Source organism: Lissotriton vulgaris, chromosome 2_1 (genome assembly GCF_964263255.1).
Source record: "Lissotriton vulgaris chromosome 2_1, aLisVul1.2, whole genome shotgun sequence".
In the NCBI taxonomy this organism is placed as follows: Eukaryota; Metazoa; Chordata; class Amphibia; order Caudata; family Salamandridae; genus Lissotriton; species Lissotriton vulgaris.
Window position 1 is genome coordinate 800,613,479 of NC_141687.1, and position 23,681 is coordinate 800,637,159.

At 43.2% G+C, this 23,681-nt stretch overlaps 1 protein-coding gene across 1 annotated transcript; it reads left to right on the forward strand.

Annotated features, from left to right (window-relative positions):
- The first annotated feature begins 706 nt into the window (after window positions 1-706).
- HOXD13 (homeobox D13) lies at window positions 707-6,318 on the forward strand. Its single transcript, XM_086958698.1, has 2 exons — window positions 707-1,424; window positions 4,937-6,318. The coding sequence occupies exons 1-2, from the start codon at window positions 839-841 to the stop codon at window positions 5,188-5,190; spliced, it is 840 nt and encodes a 279-aa protein (XP_086814824.1). The 5' UTR covers window positions 707-838; the 3' UTR covers window positions 5,191-6,318.
- Window positions 6,319-23,681: the final 17,363 nt, after the last annotated feature.

Consider the following 23,681-nt stretch of genomic DNA (forward strand, 5'->3'; position numbering starts at 1 on the left):
AAGTAAAGCCGTTTATGAATGCATCATAACGCCGCTGAACATGCCTGGCAGGTGAACGCCAGCAGACTTTCATCTCCAAAAGTGGGTTCTGTGGGTAAACAAACCACCCCCTGCAGCCCTTTTCTGATGTTCTCCGCCGCTCTCTCATCGCGTCTTCCCTTGGCTTCTTCTCTCTGTTGAGTCCATTTTTGGTAAAAAGATCCCGACCCGTCGATGCGACATACACTGGCGAGCCTGCCTGCAGGCACGTTAAAATACACAAGGTGTGACGGGAAGTCAAGTGCGAGGGACCTTTTGCTGTACTGGGACATATGAAAGTGAGTTGATGGAAAGCAAGTAGATGTATCTGTAGCTCTTGCAAGGGTTCGTACCTTACAGTGAAGGGAAGAATAGGCTCTGAAATCTGATAAGTCGTCAGAAGTATACGCCGGATGTGGTATTCCTTGTGCTGGAGGCAAGAGCCCTCCTTGTGGTGGCGGGTGGTGGTTGGAAGCGAGGGAGGGCAGAGTGCTGGAGGCCTCAGTGTTGGATAGTGGGCTGGGGCAGACTCCTCTTGCAGAAGGGCCTGTGCGCAGGGGAGTGGGCCCAGATCACCTTGGTTGGGGGCTGAGGGCAGAGATTCCCAAGCGCTCCAGGACCACGTTGCCTCAGACGGCCAATGGCCTTGCACTTGGCAGGCTGCACACACATTCCTCCCACTCCCCTCTCCCTCCCTCTGGCTGGAGGTTAGTTTTTATAACCGCACCGCGGTGACCTAACCTGCTTGAGGGAATGCCTGGCTCTGCCATGCCTGGCCGGGGGTGGAGGAGAGAGCCGTGCGCAGGCCCCTGAGAGGGACATGGACGGGCTCCGAGCGGAGGGCACCTCTTCCAGCGGCCAGGCCCGGGGCTTCCTCGCCTCCCCCAACGTCTTCGGGCCCACCGCTGGCCGAGCAACATCTGGCTTCGCCTTCTCGGGACCGGAGAGATCGTCCGGAGCTGCCCGCTCGGACTCCGGCAAGGATGGGGCCGGCGCGCCCTCCCTGGGCTATGGCTACCACTTTGGGAACGGATACTACAGCTGCCGCATGTCGCACGGGGTGGGGGTCCAGCAAAGCGCCCTGAAGCCCTCGCCTCATGGCGCCTTCCCGGTGGAGAAGTACATGGACGTGCCCACCTTGGGCAGCGGGGCGAGCGCGCAGGGCAGCGAGGGGCCCTCGCGGGCCAAGGAAGTCTCCTACTTCCCAGGGTACCCCGGGCCCTACCAGCACATGCCCGGGTACATCGACGTGGTGTCCGGCTTCGGGCCGGGCGAGCCCAGGCACGAGGCATACATCTCCATGGACGGCTACCAGTCGTGGACTCTGGCGAACGGCTGGAGCGGCGGCGTGTACTGCGCCAAGGAGCAGCCGCAGGGCGCGCACTTCTGGAAGTCATCCTTCGCAGGTGAGGGCTTTTATCCTTCTCATTGGCAGGACTGGGGCAGCTGCATCTGTCTGAAAGATAGCCTGGGGCACTTTTGCCAAATCCCACACGGCCTTTTCCTGGTCAGGTCTGAAATGGCAGATTTTGGAAATGCTTTGCGGATTTCTGCATTTACCCACCGGATACACTTAACTCGACCCAAGTAATTTCACCGTTAAAAATGTGCCCAAGAGTCAGGAATGGTTTGCGAATTTTGTTGAAAATTCACCAGTGCATTTCCAAAGTCGTTCCTAAAACAGTCCCAGCAATGCTCAGTACAGCTCATGTTAAGAAACTGAACATGCAAGGCAGATGAGTGGGTTCACGTGGAGGCAGAATACATGGTATGTGCGTGCGTGATGTGGGGTGTATCTGTGTATATAGTATGTGTGTGTGGTGTGTGTATGCAATGTGCGTGGTGGGTGCATGGTGTGTACCTGGGATATGTGTGTGCGCAGTGTGTGTGTGTGTGTGTGTGCATGGTATGTGTGTGGGGGTTGTCTGTGTACATAGTATGTGTGTATGTAATGGGCGTGTGTGCGTGGTGTATGCATGGTGAGTACCTGGGATGTGTGTGTGCGCAGTGTGTGTGTGTTTGTGCATGGTATGTGTGGGGGGTGGTGTTTGTATATGGTATGTGTGTGTGGTGTGAACATAGCTCGTGTGTACATGCTGTGTGTGTCTGCATGGTATGTGTGGGGTTTGTGTTTGTATATGGTCTGTGTGTTTCGCGTATGTGAACATAGCTCACGTGTACATGCTGTGTGTGTGCATGGTATGGGTGAGGTTTGTGTTTGTATATGGTATCTGTGTTTCGCGTGTGTGATCATGGCTGTGTGTGTACATGATGTGTGTGGACTTGCCATGTGTTTTATGTCTGTCTGTCAAGGGGGATGTTTTAGTAATGAAAGTTATGGGCCACCAAAACGTCCACGGGAACACACATGCGCGCGCACTCGGCGTATTTAATTTCAACTCTCAGAATGATTCCCGTAATCACATCGCGTCCGGAGAGCTTTGCTCCAGGCTGAGAGTTTCTGAAACCCATGTGAAGTTTGACAAGTGCACACCACGACACTGCGCTTGACATGCAAACAGCGCCTCGGTTAATATGTGCTTGGAGAAGCCTCCCCGCACACAGACCCAATTACACCGAAGCTCTGGCACATGTCGTCAGACGCCACGGAGGTAACAACAGGGGTTGCGCCGCGATTCCTGAATTTCATCAAGTATAAATTATGTGCCCTACAACTCGCTTAAGTGCCGGCGATTTATGTGCAGGGAGGCATGCCTTTGATCTCCCATCTGCCCTCCCAGGCGCCTTTCTATTCTCGCCCGTACTACACGCTCCGGACAAATTCAAACATTGAAACTTTGCGGCCTCCACAAATATTACAAGACTTTTCTAGAACTCAATTGCTTTTACTTTGGGCTTTTGTTCCGGGGCAATATGTATCAGCGGATCTGGTGTAAGCGATGTCAGTCTGACATGTTCTGGAAATTTATGTGAATGCGATTCTCTTAGAAAAGCCGAAGTTCTTTCGCATCTGTTGCATGGCAATCAATACATATTTTATGTACATTTTATTGCGTAACTGCAGTTATTTAGACACCAGATATTAGTGAAAGAACAAAGTATGTATCTTATTAGAATAAGGGCAATTTATTGTTCTTAGTGGAGACTGAAACAGCAAACCACGTATTTCTGTTTAGGCAAGTTTTTTTTACATTATATGACTGTGAGCGAAACAAAAACAAGCATATGTACATCGAACGTTCTTAAATAAAACACTCAAATAAACATGTTTACGTAAATGAGTATTTCCTGCTTTTAGTTATCGCTGAAATAAAGTCAGTACAATGTGTCTATTTTTTTTGCAGTAGCATTAACAATAGTACAAGCTAGTGTTCCCTAAAATAATATTTTAAAAAAATGCAGTTTAATTAAAAGCAGACGATGGCTGTCCATGAAAAGGTAATCCTCAGGGTTTCTTCCAATTTGTGAAGTTTAGTATCGAGCCTCGTTTTATCTGAAAGTATAAACTATATTTTTACTGAAATCCGTGCATTTTATTAGGTGTTTCTAGTGAACAACTGAAGGATATATTTTGCTGGGTTGCTTCAAACAGTGCACCCTGTGAAATGGTCGTCAGTGAAACAGTACATTATTAGCTTTGTTCTGGTTTGTGCAGTTCACTTTTCGGTGACAGTTGTCAGTGGTACAATAAACTCTATTTGGTTGCAATGGGTGCAGTTTATCGTTACTATCAGGGTATTTCGACTGTATATTGGTGCTGAGAGACAGTAAGAGTGTGTAAAACACAACTCAAGAATCCTAACCAAGAAACAGGACAGGTCTTCCTACCTCTCTGTGGACACTGAAAAGGCCCTGCCTGACACATGTAGCTGCTGGAATTCTGGTCTTACATTTTGGTTGGCAATGAAACATATAAACAATTCGTGCACGTAATTGTTATATATTAGTTGTTCATGAAAACAAAACAAGTAAATATTTTGCTTAAATTCGTGCAGTTTATTAGTAGGCGAAGACGTCAGTCAACTAAGAAATGACATTTTGGTGCGAATAGTGCGGTTTATGATGAGGTGTTGGGTGCCAGTGAAAGGATATAATATTAATTTTGTTGGCCTGAGTGCAGTTTATACGGAGGAGGGAGCTGCCACTGCAGTATTAAACTATATTTTAGGTTATTATATTATATTGCTCAGTTTGGAAACTATGTTCATATTTCATTTACAAATATTTCAGTGGGTGCTCAGTTGAGGTGTTACTAGTGAAACAGTCAATTGACGTTTGTATACATTTTGTGCAGTTTACGATGAGGTGTGTGTTTTCAAACAAAAAGCTACACATTGTGCTACAGTTAGTGTTGTTAGATGGTTGTTACTGAAGCAATAACATGTATTTTATACATTAGTGCAGTTCATTAGGAGGTCTATATGTTTTCTTGCAGTTGATGACAAGGCGATGGGATAATATGCTACATATTTCACGACAGTTAGTGTATTATACGATGAAGTAGTGGTTATCAGCAAATTAATGAACTATATTTTATTTATAATTAGTGCCGCTTACTTCGAGATTTTGGTTGTTAGTGAAGCAACATGTCGGAATTAGAGCAGTCTCCGTTAAAGGTTTTGGTTATAAGTGAAACCAAAAGCTTTACATTATGTTGGTATTGGTGATGTTGATGACGAGGTGTTGTTTGTCAGTGAAACAATAAACTAAATATCTGGATACACGAGCGCAGATCATTAATAGGTGCCAATGATCAGCGAAACAATTAACTATTTCACATGAATTTGTGCAGTTCAGCATTATGCATTTGTTGACACAACCAAGCGTCTAGTAACCACGCACAGCGCCCGCAGACTGGCTTACGTCCACGCGTGACCTTTGACCGCCGACGCTTACGACCGGAAGTCACAGGTTTGTCTAGAGCGCTAACCTTCTCCTCCTCTTGTCTTTGCCGCAGGGGACGTGGCTCTGGGGCCGCCGCCGGACCTGTGCGTGTACCGGCGCGGGCGTAAGAAGAGGGTGCCCTACACCAAGCTGCAGCTGAAGGAGCTGGAGGGCGAGTACGCGCTCAGCAAGTTCATCAACAAGGACAAGCGGCGCCGCATCTCGGCCACCACCAGCCTGTCCGAGCGCCAGGTCACCATCTGGTTCCAGAACAGGCGCGTGAAAGACAAAAAGATCGTCTCCAAGCTGAAGGAGAGCCTGTCCTAGCGCCCGACGCTCGAAGACCCCGAGAGGAGCCCGCGCGGCTCCCCCCCCCCCCCCCCCCCCCACACACACACTTGAATTTTAAAAGCCTTTTGACTACAATGGTTGTCCTCTCTCCGCTTCCCCAGAGTTTGATTTTTGTTTACTTTCGGAAGCCAGTATACGAAAGACTATTTCAACAGCTACATTTTTGCCTGTTCTTGACATTTTTTTTCTGAGAACGCCAAAGCATTTTCTGAAGAAAGCATCACTTGTTGCTCGCCCCAGGTGCGTGAGCCCTGGTCACTACTGTTACCACTGAGAAATGTGCATATGGAGATGAAATCTTGAGCGCGGTGACAGCTCCCTGCGTCTGTTTCAAGCAGGACGTCGCTGTTTCACAGATGCAGAGCACACTGTGGGCTGGGGAGCCTGACACCTTGAGATTCAGCGTGCTGAGAGTTCCTAAAACAGCACGGTTAAAGTCTCAGAATGCATATTTACTGCTCCTGGCATTAAAAAAAAGAATGTGTTTATGGGACCAATATCTATCTGTTATAGCCAGATGCTAATGCTGTCGACGTACCTCCGCCTAGGGCCTTCCCAAGGAATTATGGGTCACTTTTGTCAGCAACGCCTATAACGGACGGACGTCTGTCGCCAGGAAAGTGCCTTCCTTTTTTTTTAATATATCTTATGCAGACTATCATCGTCCAGTGCCAGCATAAAGGTGTTTGCCCAACTCCAGCTCAGCTCAGCTGGAAGCTGCAGTGCAGAGTCTAAGCGGATGTGTAATAAAGAAAAAGCATCCACTATTCGATTATGCTTAGGCACCCTCAAATCTTTAGCAGAACTGCTCGTGCTAGGACAGCCATAGTTGAATGGAGATGGCCCTGTTTAGCAGAACTTGCAACAGCCTTAATCATGTCATATACATATTTATTACACCATATTTTTCTAGTACATTTCCATTTCAATGTATGCCATGTGATGAACACGAAATCAGAAAATTCATTAAACAGTCGAGTTTTGTAGTTTCTGACTGTTTTAATCGCTCAAGTATCTTAAATCTTGGGTGGTTTTATACCTTGTTTACATATACCGTTTACATAAATGTCCACTCAAATCGATTTTACTCATGATTATCCTTAAATAAACATGCCTTTTTAAAAAAATATCTATTTCTGGAATTCAACGTTCGACATTTGCGTTTCATTATTTTTGTTGATTATTTTTCAATTACGGAATATATGCATGTGATGATGCACGTTTCTACAGCCTTGTACGCTATGCACGGATATTAATATATATATAATTATATTTATAAATCTTTTGTGTTAGTGAATTGGTATTTTGATGCAAGGAATGCATTGCATTATTATGATACATTTGTTTTAATGTAGTCAACATCATTAAGCTATAATTGAACATATCCACAGTTTCTCACATATGCACACAAACATATCTATCTAACTATCTATCTGTCTATCTATTCGTCTACTCACTGAAAAAAACAAAGGTTACAGTGATGTTATAGTTTGGAATTAGCATTTTAAAAACGTTAGAAATTCACTGAATAAAACAAAGGTTACAGGGATGTTATAGTTATGTTCTGAATTTACATGCACACAACCATGGACATTCAGCTGTTGTAGTTAGTTATTTCAAGTAACTATAACTTGTGCCCTAATGTAACTATAAATTGTGCTCTCGACATGTACAGTTTTCTTATCAATAATTTTATTGTAAATGTTGCAGTAATAATATCAATGATGCCATAGAAGATGTCATCATTGGCGTAATATGTGGGGTAATTAGCTGTGCATGGCAAGGGTGAGAGCTATAGCTACCTTAGGCCACAAGTTATAGTTACTTGAAATAACTCTAACTATAACAGATTAATTTTTATGGTTTTGTGCGTGTAAATGCATAACCTAGCTGTAACCGTAGCTTTTTTCAGTAAATTTCCATGTCTTTTTAGCATAGCAGGGGTTGGCCGCAGGGCCAGGCCTGTGGGCAGTCCCTGCATCCAATCCCCGATGTGCTGCCAAGCCATCGCATGCATCTAGTCCCACGCCATGCACAGCCTTTGGCAGTGCACGGTGGTGGATTGGCCGCAGTGCCTGGCTGCAGCCAACCCCTCTTGCTGCTAACCCCGTGTGAAGGTTGGTTGCGCGACTGTGTAATTTTTTTTTTATTCAGCTTTGGATATGCAGATCCATAGCAGATTTACACTGGGGTTCACACTGAGCCCTACGGTGGATCCGTGGATTCACCCCCAAAAAACTTAAGGCAATTTTGTGCTCACGATGGATCCCAGGGGTTCCTCAGGGACCCTTCCAACTGTCCTACGGGGTCAGAATACCTATCCTGACCCCTTATCCCTTATCTAACTTTTCACTTTTAATTCCCTCCTCCACACCATGAGGATAAACAAAATGGTGGCCGCAACATTTCTCTTAGGTTGTGGCCCAACCAATCAGGGCCTTGCTTTGGCGCATCAGAGCAATAGGGAAAAAAATACAAAAGGAGGAAAGAAAAAGGAAGAGAAAGATAGGAAAACAGTGAAAACAGGGAAAAGCATGGATGAAAAAGAACCGGCAAGACAGAAATGCAGAGGGAAGAAGTGTTTGGTGGTGGAAAAAAAGGCATCAGATAGAATTAAGGTATTTTGCACCCCAACCTTCAATAGCACTGGTATGGGTTTCTGGGCAAAATTACGAGCATGGGCACTTATTATTTTACAAATTAGGCTCTGTCTGTGTCTCAAGCCTATAACTCAGGTTCAGAGCCGTAACAAGTGGTATAGCGTTCAGCAGCATGATATAAGGCTTTAGTCAACAGATTGCTAAATAGTGCAATTACCTTTGAAAAGCAGTGGCTTGAAATCCAGCATCATAGGGCATGATTCGTAAAAGCCATCTACTCATAAAGGTTATAGTCATGTGCAGAAATGGTTTGATTTACGAGTGCGACATATTCACCAAGTTGTGCACTTATATGCTACTACAAATCAATGCAACTTGATGTAAAATGACTCTCTGTAATAATATAGATAGCAAATCCGAGTGAAGGAGTGAGCAGTTGCTCTCTTGGCCTGAAATGCTCAGGGAAATTTGAAGAAAACATTGACTTTGTGGGGGATATGCACAGTTTTTTTAGCCTCATTCTTTTTATGGAAATGGACTGATATTCTCTCCTGTCAAGGCAGGAGAATATCCTCTTGTGGTGTGGGATCCAGACGATGTAGCCTTACGCCTAGAGCCGTCGACCTTGAAGCTGGGGAACCGGGTTCAAGTCTCGACATCAACGCTCAACATCCTGTGATTCTGGGAAAATCACTTAATCTCCTCATGCTTAACAAAAAAAATGAAGTTGTCCATCTGTAATGAAACTGGTGCTCATGTAAAGTGCTATGATATCTGATATCTTCGGGTCTAGTTTGCGCTATATAAAACTCTATATAAAAAAAATGGTGTGGGTTTCGCTTTCATCTCTCTCTGGACAATAGAGGGTGGAGAATAAAAAAGAAAAAAACACTGCATACATAGAAAGGCATTTCTCCAATGTACACAATGTAAACTACACACCCTGAATGCCATTAGAATGGAATTTGAAACTGACAAAAGCTTTTTAGGAGTACTCCTGGACAAATACGACTGTAGCCGGTTTCCAAGCCCACACTGAAAATCTGTATGAATTCCAGCAAGTGGTAATTCGGCGCCCACGCAAGGCCGTAAACATGCCAATGCGGATTTATAAGTTGTGGTGAAAGTCAGGCCCAAAGTACCTTATGCAAAGTACATTGTAGAAATATGTTTACCTCCAAATGTCAGAAGAAAATTGTGGATTCCTTTACTATGTCCTCCACGTCAGACAGTGGCAACCCGTAATTGATGGGGTCCCCTGCAGAATGTGGAGAGGGCCCTGAGTCTCCCATACCTCACAGATATTCATCATCCTTGGATGGAATGGGGCTCCTCTGAAGGATATAGGGGCCCTTGAAAGGTTGCCCTCCTCTCCCTCCCTCCACACCACAGGAGATGCAGGGACCTGTGTTATGCCCCTGACGTCAGAGACATACACATTGAACAAAAGAGTTAGCAGGCAATCTGTTTGACTGGAAGAATACACAGTAGTGTACACCCTTCTTTCTCGCTACATTCCACTGCCCATATTTCTGTAGAGAGAGCTATAATCAAGGACTAAGATGGCAGCAGAATTCTCTAGGAATCTTCGTCTACCTACAGCAGGCACCTATTGACATATTGATTACTGATGTTGAGTCTGGCAATGCACATGAATGCTCTATAGACAACACGGTTATCTAAAATGAAGTGACAGTTTATATACTTAGTGCCTCATTTATGAGGTTTTGCAGTAGGGCAGCGCTGCAGGACTTCCTCCAGCGCTGCCCTACGGCAAAAGAAAAGGGAAGGAATGCACCGTATCTATCAGATACAGCGCATTCTTGTCCTGTCCCTCCGTGTCAGCGCAAAATGGGCTTGGGCGCCATTGTTGATGAGATGATTATTTATGTGAAGGGAGGGAAACCTTACTGCACAAAAACAATCACAAGAGGCTTATTCCTCTTTCTTTATGTACTGCAGAATGAGGAAAAATAAAGATATTTCTCCTTGTTGTGCTTCCCTTACGCCTCTCATGGAGAGGCGTACGTTTTTGGCACTGCCTCAGAGTTACGATTTCTTGTAAATCTGGGGCAGTGTCAAAAAGCCATGGATGCTGCTAAGAACGCCCACAGCAACACCCATTGCACACCTCTTTACCACAGAAAACGTCGTTAAAGGGAACAATATTTTCAAGGCAGCATTAAGCCAAAAAAAAGTGTATTAGTGCTTCTGGTAAACATGTAGCAGGCTCCTGTGCCACTGGAGCGTCACAAAAAGTGATGTTCCAGCGGCGCAAGGGGCATCATAAATGAGGCCCTTTAAGGTGCAAGAGGTGAAGCCCACACATTAGATCATGTGCGTAAGTGCTAATATTTGTTTTTCCACAGGAATCTTCATTGATAGAGATGCCATCGACGCTGTGCCAGGTGAGGTATAAGAGTTTTTCCTTGACTTCAAAAAGGCCACATGGGAAAATTGTTGCTACCAAGTGTAACAAGGTGGGCAATACAATTGCTTGGATAATTACACATGTCGAAATGTAGGTGTTTGAGATTTTGGATTGTAACCATAACGTCTATTAATTGAAGTTTGTGAAGCAATTTTTAAATATTTTCCTGTCCGATTCAAGATTTATTAATAGTCAATAAAAATTTATACATTAACCCTCCATCCCCGCTCCGATCTGGTTGCTATTAAACTGAGTTCTCAAAAACAGTGAAGTTTGTCTTCAAATGCTGGGCAATTGCTTAAATAGTAATTCAAAATTTCTAAATCCATATCGCATAAACAACAAGACCGATGCATAATATTGTTGCATCTGTCTCTTCCTAACAGCATCGCTTACCCAGGCGCTGGGAACGCCAATAGGTCTCAGGTCGGGCTATTGGCTTTTTTTGGTATATACATAAAACTAAACTATTTAAGAAAACCTGTCCAAGATGGCCGCTGATGTACACAAATGCTTTTTGTTTCATGAGCACGTGTGCAATGTGACGCATATGAATGCATGAGTCATTATGTGTTCACACATGCGCCTAGTGTGGTGTGCACTTATGCATCTTAGCACATGCACGCGTGCATCGATACATGAGGTGACCATTTTTAATTTACTCGTCTAATATCGTGGATGGTCATGATGGGCTGGTAAAATGGAAATTAAACAAAGTGAAAAAAAGTGCAGCCCAGTAGCACTTAGCACTTTACAGTTCCAGGCTCTCATAAACAAACAAAAAAAACAATTATTTACAATGGAGAGCAAAATAGAGAGCAGGCAGGAAGGGGGACTGAACACCAAGGAGCATCAGGGAGTGGAGCAGGAAGTGGAACTGAGCATCAAGGCCATCAGGCAGAGACATTTTAAGGCATGGGCAAAAACAGCAATTGCCAGGGCCCCTACTGTCCAAGGGCCCCATGGTAATGTGAACTTTCTCTCTATTTGACTATCTGTGTATTCTATTCCCTGTGTAAACCTCTCTAACTCTCTTCTAACAGCTTACCTCTATCTCTGATTTTGTCTCTATCCCCAATGTCATCTTAAGGATCTTTAGGGTCCCAAGCAGGATGCATTCCACTTTTTTGGTGTGACCCTCTTAAACTTTAACACATAAATTAGTATTGCTTGGCATCACAAGGGCTTGAGGTAACAAGAAATTGGTTATAAAATAAAAATGTGTTCCTTACAGGGGCTTGCAAACTATTTTTTGCCAGCGCTCCCCAAAGTCCTTAAGAAGGCACTAACATCAGGGAGAGAGTGAGGAGAGAAGAGGAGAAAGAATGCATGCAAGGGGTAAGGTAAGGGAACAAGAGAGGGAGGCAACACACAAACTCCCATGTAGTGCTTAATGCAAAATAAAAACAAAGAGTTCCCTCAGATCAGCAGTGGAAGAATGAAACTCATCCAAATAGAACTAAATGAGACTGTAATGCTCCTGGCTGAGACAATCACAAGAAAAGGATGGAAAACCAATCAATTAAGTCAAGAGCAGCCAGCCCAACCCACACAACCCAGTCATGAGCAAGGGGATGCCCAAGCATTTGTTGTATATTGGAAAGGATAGTTCTGCTAACATACTGTCCATAACTGAGACCCGGAAAGGAGTATGATGCGTATGAAACCTCAGCAACTCCTGCTTAATCCCAGGCCTAAGAAAACAGGTTATATGAGGATTAGAAATTATGTAGCCCAAGCCCGAAATTACTTGAAAAGTGTGTTGACTCATTGAGCCTTTTCCTTATCAACCAATAATTGTACAACATTATTTTTTCACCTACTATTCTCATCCACACATACTTGTACAATTTAATCTCCTAATAATCTTGAATTATATTTATTTTAAATGTATCCCAATAAATAGTATGTATGTGTGATTTATGTTCAATTAACTAATACCTTATTGGATTTTATGTGTGAGTTAGCCAGCAGGCTGAGCCATGTGGAGGTCTAAAAAGTATTTCATGTATAAACGCAATCTGCCTCTTTGGCTATGGCTGCCTGACCAAATTCTTAGCGGATTACAGCTTGAGGTGCACTCAGAAACAAAAACTGATCCCAGCATGTTCATTTCAGTCAGGTTCAAACGCTTGTTATAGGTACCCATGGAAGTCGCCATGCCATAAAAGAATAATGAATCAATTTTGGCTAGGTAAACTGAAATTAAACTAAAATATGTGCAGTCTCGCCACCCAAACCACAAAATTTGCTAATGCTACCTGCTTGTCTCTGACACTCTAATTTTAGATTCTGAAAATGTAGCTTCCAAGATAAATTCGGTACAAATGTTCAAGCAAATTATTCCTACATTTTTGATTGTCTGCTCAACTTCACTCCCTGTAAAATCCCATTAGAAATGTATTAGTGCGACTAAAATAACTTATCTTCAGTTGAGAAAGGTTTACTATTTGATGATGGCTGGTATTATATCTATCTAATTCACGCAGCAACTAGGGAAGTCCAAATGGACTGGTGTGGAGGAGAATAAGATCATCTGTATACATAAGCATTCTAACTTGTCTACCACCCTTATCTCTGTAGGAAAGCGCCACGCTTTTTCCAACTGATCTGAAGATACGGCATATATACATTATAAAGTGTTGGCTCAAGATTGCAATCCAGTGCTAAGACTGTTCTCAATAATCGGTAATTCTGTTCTTAAAAATTCAGTAGCACACCATAATCACTGAGCTCTGCTTTCACTCATTCACGAGTGAAACCCTTGAATTAGCAATATTTTCTGATCAGTAATGCAAGCAGCTGTTCATCTAGACTTCGAGGCCGAGGATTACCATTGGCTGTAGTGATCATTAATTGGCAAAATAACCCCGCAACATCTTCCTCAAGTAACTTCTCATGTAATGTGGGAATGTAGGTAAATGCAAGAGATTGCAAATAAAATCACCAGCTAAAAGGTTGAGGTCATTATAGAATCCTCTAATAGTACCTGAAAACCTTCTAAAAGTAACCAACTTTTACATTTTTGTTTACTTATAAATTCTTTATTGACCATGTGAAAAGCAAAATTACAACACAGAATTAATTTAAATAGATAGGCCATACCCTCATTTTAAATTACGTGTAGACATTTTAATGATGTTCCCTATCCATAGAGCATAACATTATATTATTCACAGCTCTACTGAACAGCACATTTATTGCAATATCTTAAAATGTATTGGCACAAATAATGTAATTGGTACAATATTATAACTATAAAAAATTAGGAACAAAAATGCACGGCAAAAGTAGAAAAAATGATGCAAACACCTTGCAATAGCCTCATTGAAAACAGATATAACATGTATCTTCTCACTCAAGTGGCATATTCCATAAGAATTAGTCTAGGCAAAGCCAATGTGAGATTATGTAATTGTAGGCAGCACAACAGGATACAGGAACTTTCTTCATGGTCTCCTACCAAGGGGCAGGAGTAGTCTGCAAAATACCCTGTTTCACATCAAGCTGTCTCTCCAAATCACATGTTCATATACGACAAGGACACAGTCATTTTTTGTGAGCACGGAGAGATTAAGGGATTTGGCCAGAATCACAGGGTGTTGAGTCGATCGAGACTAGAACCTGGTTCTCCAGTTACAAATTCGGCAGCTCTGGCATTAGGCAACATGTTCTCCAAACCAGAGGACAAGCTAAAAAAGTATGGCTCTTGTTTTTCAATTGTTTTGCTGAATTTTACAGATGAGGACTATAGTTGATCTTGTTATTCCTAAATTCTTTTTCTCAGGTCATTTTTTAAAGAACCATATTTAAACCTATTTGTCTGTTTTTAGTAGAAACGTTTTCTGCTATTTTCAATTCTAACTAGAGTCCCTTTATGTTGTAAATGTATTCACTCACAAATGACTTCAGTGGCTTTTCTCATGATATTACCTGCCACCTTCTCATTGGCGTTATGGGAGCTGTCACAAAAGACTCAATATCATTTATTTGTTTGGATATGTGTTGTTATTTGATGGACAAATTATGGTTTTTATGGAGGGTGAGTTATGATTTTTGTAGTTTGCTACAATTTGCTAATTTTGGTGGTATCAGTTTTATTTCATACCCATAACTCCCATTTGATGGTATTTATTTAAGGGAATTACTGAGATTGTTTAAACATGCATTATGGAGTACTGAGCAGAAAAAAAACATAAGTTACCCTTAAAGTTTTTTGCAGGGAATGTTTGTATTTGTTTTGATTATATGCTACACCCACCGTCTATAACAGCTATGTGCAGATGGGACTGGTCTCAGAGAATCATTTGTGACCAAGGTTACAAAATCCCACTGTGTATGACACATTTGAATGGGAATTGTATCTATCTATTGAAGCAGCTTAATTTTGGCTCAATCCTTACGTTGATTTGTGCAGATGACACTTCCTATATTTTGTGCGGTCTAACATTTTTATACAGAATGGAGTTTCAATCCTATCACTGAAATGCTCCATAATAGAAACAGAATACAATAATTTAATGGGTGCATACTAATGTTGAAGCTTTCTCGTGAACATACAGTTCTTGTTCATAGCTATACGAATGTTTTAAAAACATAGTTTTATGTAATCATGATTTTATTCCAAATAATATTTATTATATGTTCTAATTATGAATGTGCGTGCACCTATATTCAAATGTCAAGTGCCCTTCAACTTCTGTGCTAACTTAGCATTATTAGAGGCCTGAAGTTTCTCAGTTTCAATGTTTTTACTTTCATGTGAGAATTTGTTTGCTTGCATGTTTTCTCCCCTGCAGGTGCAGAGACAAGGCTTCATTAGGTAGTGAAAAGGCATTGTTTATTTGTAGCGATAGTAAGGTATAGGAGGAAACTTTTGGCAAGAAAAAGACACTCTAACGAAGTTGGAGATGAGTTCTCATGGTGTAGAAGGATGCTCAAGGTCGATCGAATGTATCCAATTGAAGCTTTGGGAGAAAAGCTGAATGCTGCCAGTTCCCACCAAGGAAGATGGAAATGTACTGGAGATGATGACAGTGGTTACCTTGAATACTTTATGTGTTAATAGGTGTTGTATTGTAAGTTAGAGGCCAGAGACCCCAGAACTCTTTTGCTATTCCTCTCACTGCGTAGCTTCATGCTATGCATTCTGTAGACTGGAGTACTTTACGCAAGACTCCATAATGCTGACGTCTGTTCCTTGCCTACTCTAGATTAGTCAGTATTTCCTATTTTAGTATAGAGTATGACAAGTTAGATTTCTTTAGATCTACTAATGGCTAGGCAGGAGTATTGAATCTTGCAGTTTAATCTTCAGATTCTCTTCCTCATCTTTTAAATAGCGGCCACTGTGTTTTTGGTGTGCTTTTTATTGTTTAGGCTGAATGTCATCAGGAGATTCGGATTTATTCTTGGGATACCATATTTTTATAATATGCTTCTGAGACCCCCCTACATCAGTTTGTTTCTGAGTTTGTAATAAAACCCTTCAACTTCATGTAATATTCCTGGTTTTATTGCATGACTACCCTTGTTTGTGTTTATGATAATTGAAAGTGATGCTAACTCCCGTCTACCTCTCTAGCAATTAATAAAAGGTCCACCGACCAAAGAGAAGAGAAATCAATGGCTCAGAGCTTTCTGAATATCTACATCTATGTATACCTATATGAAACTATATGTCAACTATTTAACTTGGGCTGTGTCCAGACATCCACAAGTGGATAATTTATTGTGAAGAGAAACTTTGTTTTTTCTACAGTTTTTTACAACAGGCTTTTAACTTTAAATGCCAGTCTATTTTGAAATGTGCCTCTGTAATTTAACAAAGCTCACCCCATAGGGGTGAGCAGCACTATGATCTCCCGCTCCCCATAATTGTGCGATATTTTTTTTTGCCACCATTAGCCCCAGTGTGACCCAGATCTCGTCTTTACTGGTGAGGTCGGTGGGTTCCCAGACATTCAATAGGCATCTCCTAGCTTCTGGCTGTATAGTGACCAGAGCGCCTCACTCATGCATTCATGTATCTTCAACCAGTAGGACTGTATAAGTACATATTCCCATAATATATGCATGAATGATCCCAACAGGGCACATTTTCGCTTACAATTGCCCTCATCTACTTTTCCCATTTTGACAAGAGTAGGACCAGAGATATATATCCTATGTAGGACCTTCAACGGAACTAGACGCAGCCTAGAAGAGATCGCCACCTTTCGCGGGGACACGATTCCCTCTTGCAAGTCCTCATCATCTAGGTCAAGCCCATCCCCCCCCAGCACAGCCTTAAAAGTGTCAGCGCTCTGAGGTGTTAATAATCAACTTCTTGTAAGTCAAGGATATCGCTCTGTCCGGCATATAGCCATCGAGTAACCTGTACTCTAGTGGCGAAAAGTCCGGAAGTGAGGGACCTCTGGCCAGATTCGATAGGAGTGCGTGTCTCATTTGTAGATATGAAAAATATTCTGTGTCAGCTAGTTCGTGGCTCTGGTATAGTACAGAGAAAGAGACCACCTCTCCCCCCTCCCAGAGCTCCCCAATTTTCGAGATCCCAATTAGGTCCCACTTATCAAATCCCTTTGTGGTGCCCAGGGTGCCCAGTTGTTCCGTATCCCATAGAGGGGTGGCCAACGTGAACTTCCTATCCCATTCCAAACTTTTGTTAGCGGTGTGCCAGATCTGCACTGCGTGCTTAGTAGGGCCTGTTAATGGGAATCTGTGTGGTCTGGAGTACAAGGCCCTGCTGTAAGCACCCCCTGTTAACAACTATTTATCCATTCAATAAGCAGGATCATCATATTGGCGGTAGGTGCAGTGGTTAATCTCCACCACATGTGCGGCCCAATAGTATCTTTTAATGTCAGGGAATGCAATGCCCACATTATACCAACCCAGGCTTACTTTCTGTATGTCAATACAGGGTCTCCCACCCCAAAGTAGGCCTCGCTGCAGGCTCTCTACCTCCCGGAAGTATTTCGCTGGGATAGGGTCTGGGGCATTTTGTAATGCATAGAGGAAACGTGGCAGTGACATCATTTTTAAAAAGAGCTGTCCTCCCTAGGAGTGAGAGTGGAAGCATCCTCCAGATTGCTGCCTCTCGCCTAAGTCTCTGCAGTGGGGGAAGCAGGTTGTGCTCGTACCTGATTTTGGGTTCCGCCGCAATAAAGATTCCCAGATACCGGTATCCCGTCCCCACCATCTGTAGAGGGCAGTCCCGGGGCGGGGAGGAGTGGGGGGTCTCCTTTGAGAACATACATCAGGGATTTACTCCAATTGATCTTATACCCGGAATACCTGCCAAAGATTGTGAAGATGTTGAGAGCTATGTGGAGGGATTTTTTTGGGGAGGCTAGGTAAAGGAGGATATCATCCGTATAGAGGGAGATGTGGTCTTCCCACCCCTTTGCCCATCTGAATCCTCTTATTTCTGGGTTCCAATGGATCCACGCTGCCAATGGTTCCAAGGCAAAGGCAAAAAAGAGGGGCAACAGCGGACATCGCTGGCGGGTCCCACGTCCCAGTTTGAAGACCTCTGATTTCTTGTTATTGACCACAACTTGGGCTAGTGGCTCTGTGTAGAGGAGCCAGACCCATCCTATGAAGTCAGGCCCAAATCCCAGTTTACTTAACACTGCAAAGAGATATTGCCACTCTAGCATATCAAATGCCATTGTTGCATTGAGAGAGACCAGTATCGCTGCCTCCTGAAACGTATCTAATCTGCCCAATACTCCATGCAGCGTCTTAGATTCAACGCAGTGTTGCGATGGGGCATGAAGCCGAGTGGTCAGGGTGCACTAATTTGCAAATCACTCGGGCCAGGTGATTCGCCAGTACTTTGGCTAAGATTTTGGGCTCCCATTGAGCAGTGAGATGGGCCTATATGAGGAGCATTTGGACTTCGGTTTACCCTCCTTACATATGGGTACCAATGTGGCCACTCGTTGGTCCGGCGGTAGCAGCCCCACTTCCCAACTTTCCATGAACATGGCCCATAGATGCGGGCGATCAGATCTGGTTGTAGATTGTACAGTTCGATCGGTAGGCCGTTAGGACCCATGGCCTTGCCAGAGCAAAGATCTCTGATCGCAGTTGCCAATTCATCGTCTGTAAGGGCGCTGTCCAATGTGCCCCTTCCTTCCTCCGATAGACTTGGCAGCTGAATATCTCTGAGGAGCTCCGTGGAGTCCTCCAAGGGTGGAACTTGAACAGTATACTGAGCTATAGTAGTCAGCAAATTCATGCCTGATAGCTTGTGGATCTGTAACTTTCAGCCCCCTGTCGTCTATCAGCTCTGGAACTAGCCTGTTCGCCATTTCCTTCTTGTCTAGCCAGGCAAGCAGTTTCCCCACTTTATCTCCTAGTTCATATATTCTATGTGCTTTGTCCCTCCCCTTCTTTTTGGCCATGTCAGTGGTGATATTTTTATAATCATCTCGTTTGAGTTGCAGGGTATGGAGGGCCTCTTGTGTAATTTCCTCCTCATTTGCCTTATCCAGTCGGAGAATTTCGTTTTCTACTTGTATCAGGTCTTTCAGCTTTTCCTTTCGTGTCCCGGCAATCAGGGAAAGTGCTTGCCCCCTCACAACTGTTTTAAATGCTTCCCAAATAGTTTGGGGGGAGCGGACAAAGCCTATGTTATCTAGGAAATATTTATCAATATTCTGTTTGAGTGCCCTACGGACCAAAGGGTTATGAAAGTACCTGGGGCTGATAGGTGCAACTCTCCCTCAGGGCCAGATGAGCCCAGATAGGAGAATGGTCTAATATGCCTCTAGCCATGGGTCTAGTTTCTTGAATCTTAGTGATTTGGGTTGCTGGGATCAAGAGGTAATCGATATGGGAGAGACTTTTGTGAGCGCCAGAATAGAAGGTGTGTTGGATGGTGTCTGGGTGGTACGTTCACCACACGTCAACGAGACCCATGGCATCTAAAAAGTCCAGGAACCATCTGAAGGAGGAACTTGTGTCTCGCGGTGGGTGTCGGTCAAGGAGGCCCGATACCACTGAGTTAAAATCCCCCCCACTACAAGGCGGCCCTCTAGGAGTGATAGCAACAGGGAGCACAAGTCTTTGAGTGTGGGACTCTGAAGACCAGGCGGGGCATATACAGTCACTAGATTAAGAGTTAACCCTTCCCATTGCCCCGAGATCGCTGCATATCTGCCCATGTCATCCACTCGCGTTTGATGTATGGAGAGCAGGAAGGAGCTTTTTATCATAATGCCCACCCCTCTGGAGCCAGTAGTGAACCCAGAATGCGCCACGAGTCTATAGCCCCATCTAGTTAATGCTTTACAGGAATTGCCGACCAAGTGTGACTCCAGTAGGAGCATGACTTCAGGGGAATGTCGTTTGATTTGATGTTGGACTATGCAGCGTTTCAATTTATCCCCCAGACCATGTACATTCCAACTCTGGAGCCTAAAATTCCTGTCTCGATTTGTGCCCATCATAAGTATAGGTTGGGTGTTTATTTTCTCTTGTTTGCAGTAAAGTTCAGTCGACATAATGAAAACAAACAACAACCCCTCTGCTCCTACCCAACTACCACCCACCCTACTCCTCTCCGCTCTGGGCCTTAAACTACCCATTGAAAAAACTTTACAGAGTACCTGTCACCCAAACAAGTAAATACCCGTAGTTCAAATTAGGGGTAAGAGGCTTCACCGGTGTGTTCCCTCCCTGTATCGAGAAAGCTTTCGAGACTCCCAGTGTTGGGCCTTGGGCGACACATTTTTAATAACCTGCCACAGGTAAATGCACCAGCAGGAGTACAAGAAGGATGGAATGTCTACAAGGAAATATGTAGTTTGAAGGTGCACACCTTTTTATAATTCTCAAGCAACCAATTTTTGACTAGCTCCATTTAAAGGTGCTATGGTACTGCTTCCGCTGTCAATACGGATGCCTAACTAGATCAGGAAAAAACAGCAGGAAAACCTACCGGTACCATGCACCCTTCAATGGCTTTATGTACCTAAACCCCTATGTTTTGAAAAAATATTGAATAACCTCAGTTGGTGTTATCTGTAATTTTTATGTTCTGTTGTAAATTCACAAAAACGTAGTGCAGACATCTATAGGCTTTAAACAATTCACATTTTTGTTTCATGACGATATACAATGATCATTCTGAATAGGAAATCACAAATTCAATTCTAATACAATATGAGGAAAACATTTTCTCAATAATCATATTCTTCATCCAAATTTAATATGGAGCCCGATGCATTTCGGGACAGTGGAGTCCCTTCTTCAGGGGAAAAACCTACAATAAATGTTAATAATTACTTATAGTGTATATTGAAAAGGTGGAGAATATACACTCAACAGGTAGATGTAAGTACCTACAGGTAAATAACAGATGTAAGTAACAGGTAGATGTAAGGTAGATGTAAGTAGAAAAGTAATGGAGGAGAGTATAGGTAAAGATAACCCTTTGAGAGGAGATGGTGGATGCACCTATGTGGTGTTAATGTGAGTTCTTAGTGACCTTGAATTTTTTTTACAAAACAATTCAAATTGAAGTGCGAGCAAAAGGTTAATCAGGGTGCCATCTGTATATAGCCAATGTGTCAAATACATGAAACTTGCCCCAAAAAGACCTCTGAGTTAAATAGGTGTTTAAGAAATAGCTATATTAAATAATCTCACCATGGATGAGAAAGTAGTTATGTTCTTACTAAGATGATACAAGGACTGCGCTGTAAATAATAAAAAATGAAACCTGGTCACAGAGATATTGTAGAAACGTGCAAAGGAACCGAAGTGTCACTCCTGAGTAATTATCCCAATATGGCTTACCTATAGAACCACGAAGATGCCAGAGACGGTGGGCACAAGTTCCAGAAATACCATGAAAATAAGTACTGTGGATGTTGAGACTGTTTCATGTTCACAGGACTTTTCAAAAGTGGTTTTAACTATTTCTTCTGAAACATTTCTCAAGCTGAAGTGAAATAACACTGGTGTACGGCCATAGTGGCACAAGTGCCTATAGATATGATGGCAGACTCTGGTGCTCCAATGGCCATTATTTCGGAAGTTTTCTCAAAGGAGAAATGGGGTACAAAATCCCTGGAGAAAACTGATATTTACCATAAAGCCTTTGGTGACATTGACATGTTAGGGTACTTCATAGATACCCTGTCTTGTTTAGGGAGGCAAGTCACCACAAATATTTATTTTGCAATTAAAAGCAGGAACATCATAGTATGGCAGGATTTGGTCAGACTTGGGATCATGTTAATTCCTGGTGCAGAAAACCCCATTGTGTTAGCTGACCATTCTAACTCATTTATTGAACGTTTTAATGATGTGAATGTGGATAATGACTTTAGCAACTTTCAAAATATTTTTTCTGATAAAATAGGAAACATTTCCAAGTTTGAGCATCTAATCAAGCTCAAAGTAGGTGCCATACCTGTGGTACTGAAAGTCAGGAGGGTTCTCAAAAAACTCCTTGATAAACTATGCAGTGAAGGAATTATTCAACCAACTGACTCATCAGAATGGGTCAGTCTGGTTGTTATCTTGAAGAAAAAGACAGGTCAGATTTGTCTATGTGTTGACTAACGCACACTCAACAAAAACATTATCATCGACTGCCACATGTTACCCAGAGTACAGGATCTTTTAGCCAATCTAGAGGGTGGGGGACAGTTGTTTTTCATTGCTCGACCTCATATCTGCCTATCATTTTACACCACTTGCTGTTGAAAGCCAGGACCTTACCCTGTTTATTACATCTTTTGGAACAATTAAGTTCGTGCCTCTGCCTTTCGGTCTAGCCTCAGCCGCAAGTGCATTTCAAAAGTTTATGGATAGTTTGTTGGAAGGCATCCAGGGTGTGAAGGCGTTCCAAGACAATGTACTTGTTTTTGCTGAGTGTGCCAGAGAACACAATAAAATTTTGTAAGGGTACTTCGTTTTTGAGAACATAGGCATCACCCTCAGAAAGGAAAAGTGTGCATTTGGTTAATCAGCTGGATTATCTTGGTCACTGCAACTCTGATCAGGGCATTAAACTGAAACTGTCTTGTGTTTGTGCCATTCAAGACTCAACAGCACCATGCAACAAAGAGATACCACAAATTTTTAGGTTTGTGCGCATATTACTCACGATTTACACATGGTTATGCTTTGGTAGTACGAACTCTGTGGGATCTTTTGAGAAAAGATCAAGCTATTGAATGGTCTAATGCAGTAGCGGCCGGCATTGCTCGCAGGTGGGAGGGCGGGCAAGAGGGGTCGCAGGAGCAGGGTTTCATCGGGGTTTCTCGGGGAAATAAAATAAAATTATAATTAAAATAAACTTACCTTTCCGCTGGGTCCCACGTCTTCTCGGCTCCTGCTCTCCTGTCTCCGACAGGGACAGGAAGCAGGCAGCCAGGCTCCCTCCCCTAAGCCAATCACAATGCTGCAAGCAGTATCGTGATTGGTCGGGACGCCGCCCAGCCAGGATCTAATGGGGTGGCTATGTTCTCCATGCAGGCTAAAATTTAGCCTGCATGGAGAAGAGCAGAGTGCGCATGACTGGTTTGGGTGGCCCGAGAAGGGCTGACCTAACAGTGTATGTGTACTCAGGAGTGGGCAAGCCACTCCTCCCCTGCACTGCTCAAAGAGAAGAGCATCCCAGCCCACCCGCATTGTGCAAAGCAAACATAAACTGGTAATAACTTTTAGGTATTACCATTTTATGTTTTGGCTTTCTCGTGCTGTAGGAAAGCAGTGGGGCAACACTCCTTCACCATATTGGAGGAGTCAACCCTGATCTAATGCATCAAATGAAGCCTTCTGTAAGATCAATGATCTCATTATTCCGGCACCCATTTTATCGGTATTCTCAGCTGGGAAACCATGTTTTCTGACGGTCAATGCCAGTCAGTCGAGAAGAGGTGCTATTCTGTCACAATGTGTGGATAAGAAGGAACACACAATTGCATTTGCCTCACGGTTATTACGTTCGGCTGAGCTTACATACAGCACAATTGAAAAGGAAGTTCTAGCATGTGCATGGGTGATTGAAAAGTTTGAGACATTTTTATAGGGCACTCAATTTCAAGTTTTCACAGACCACAAACCCCTTATATATCTACTTAATGGTAACGGTATTGTTAAGGAATCTACCAGGTTAGTTTGTATATTATTGAAGTTACAAGAATACAACTTTGCGATAAACTATTTACCCAGTGGTAAAAATGTCAGAGCTGACTGCCTCTCCAGGATGTCTATTTGTGATGATAATTTGAATTAATCTGAAGAGGAGGAGGAGTGTGTTGTCACCCTCATTGGAGACTTTGCAGAAAAGCAAGATTAAGGGGGTCATTATGATGGTGGTTTTTCCGCATCCTCGGGGCCGGCGGAAGCCACCCGCCGCAATGTTAAAAATAGAGGATGTGACTGCAAGAGTGGCGGTCACATCCTAATTG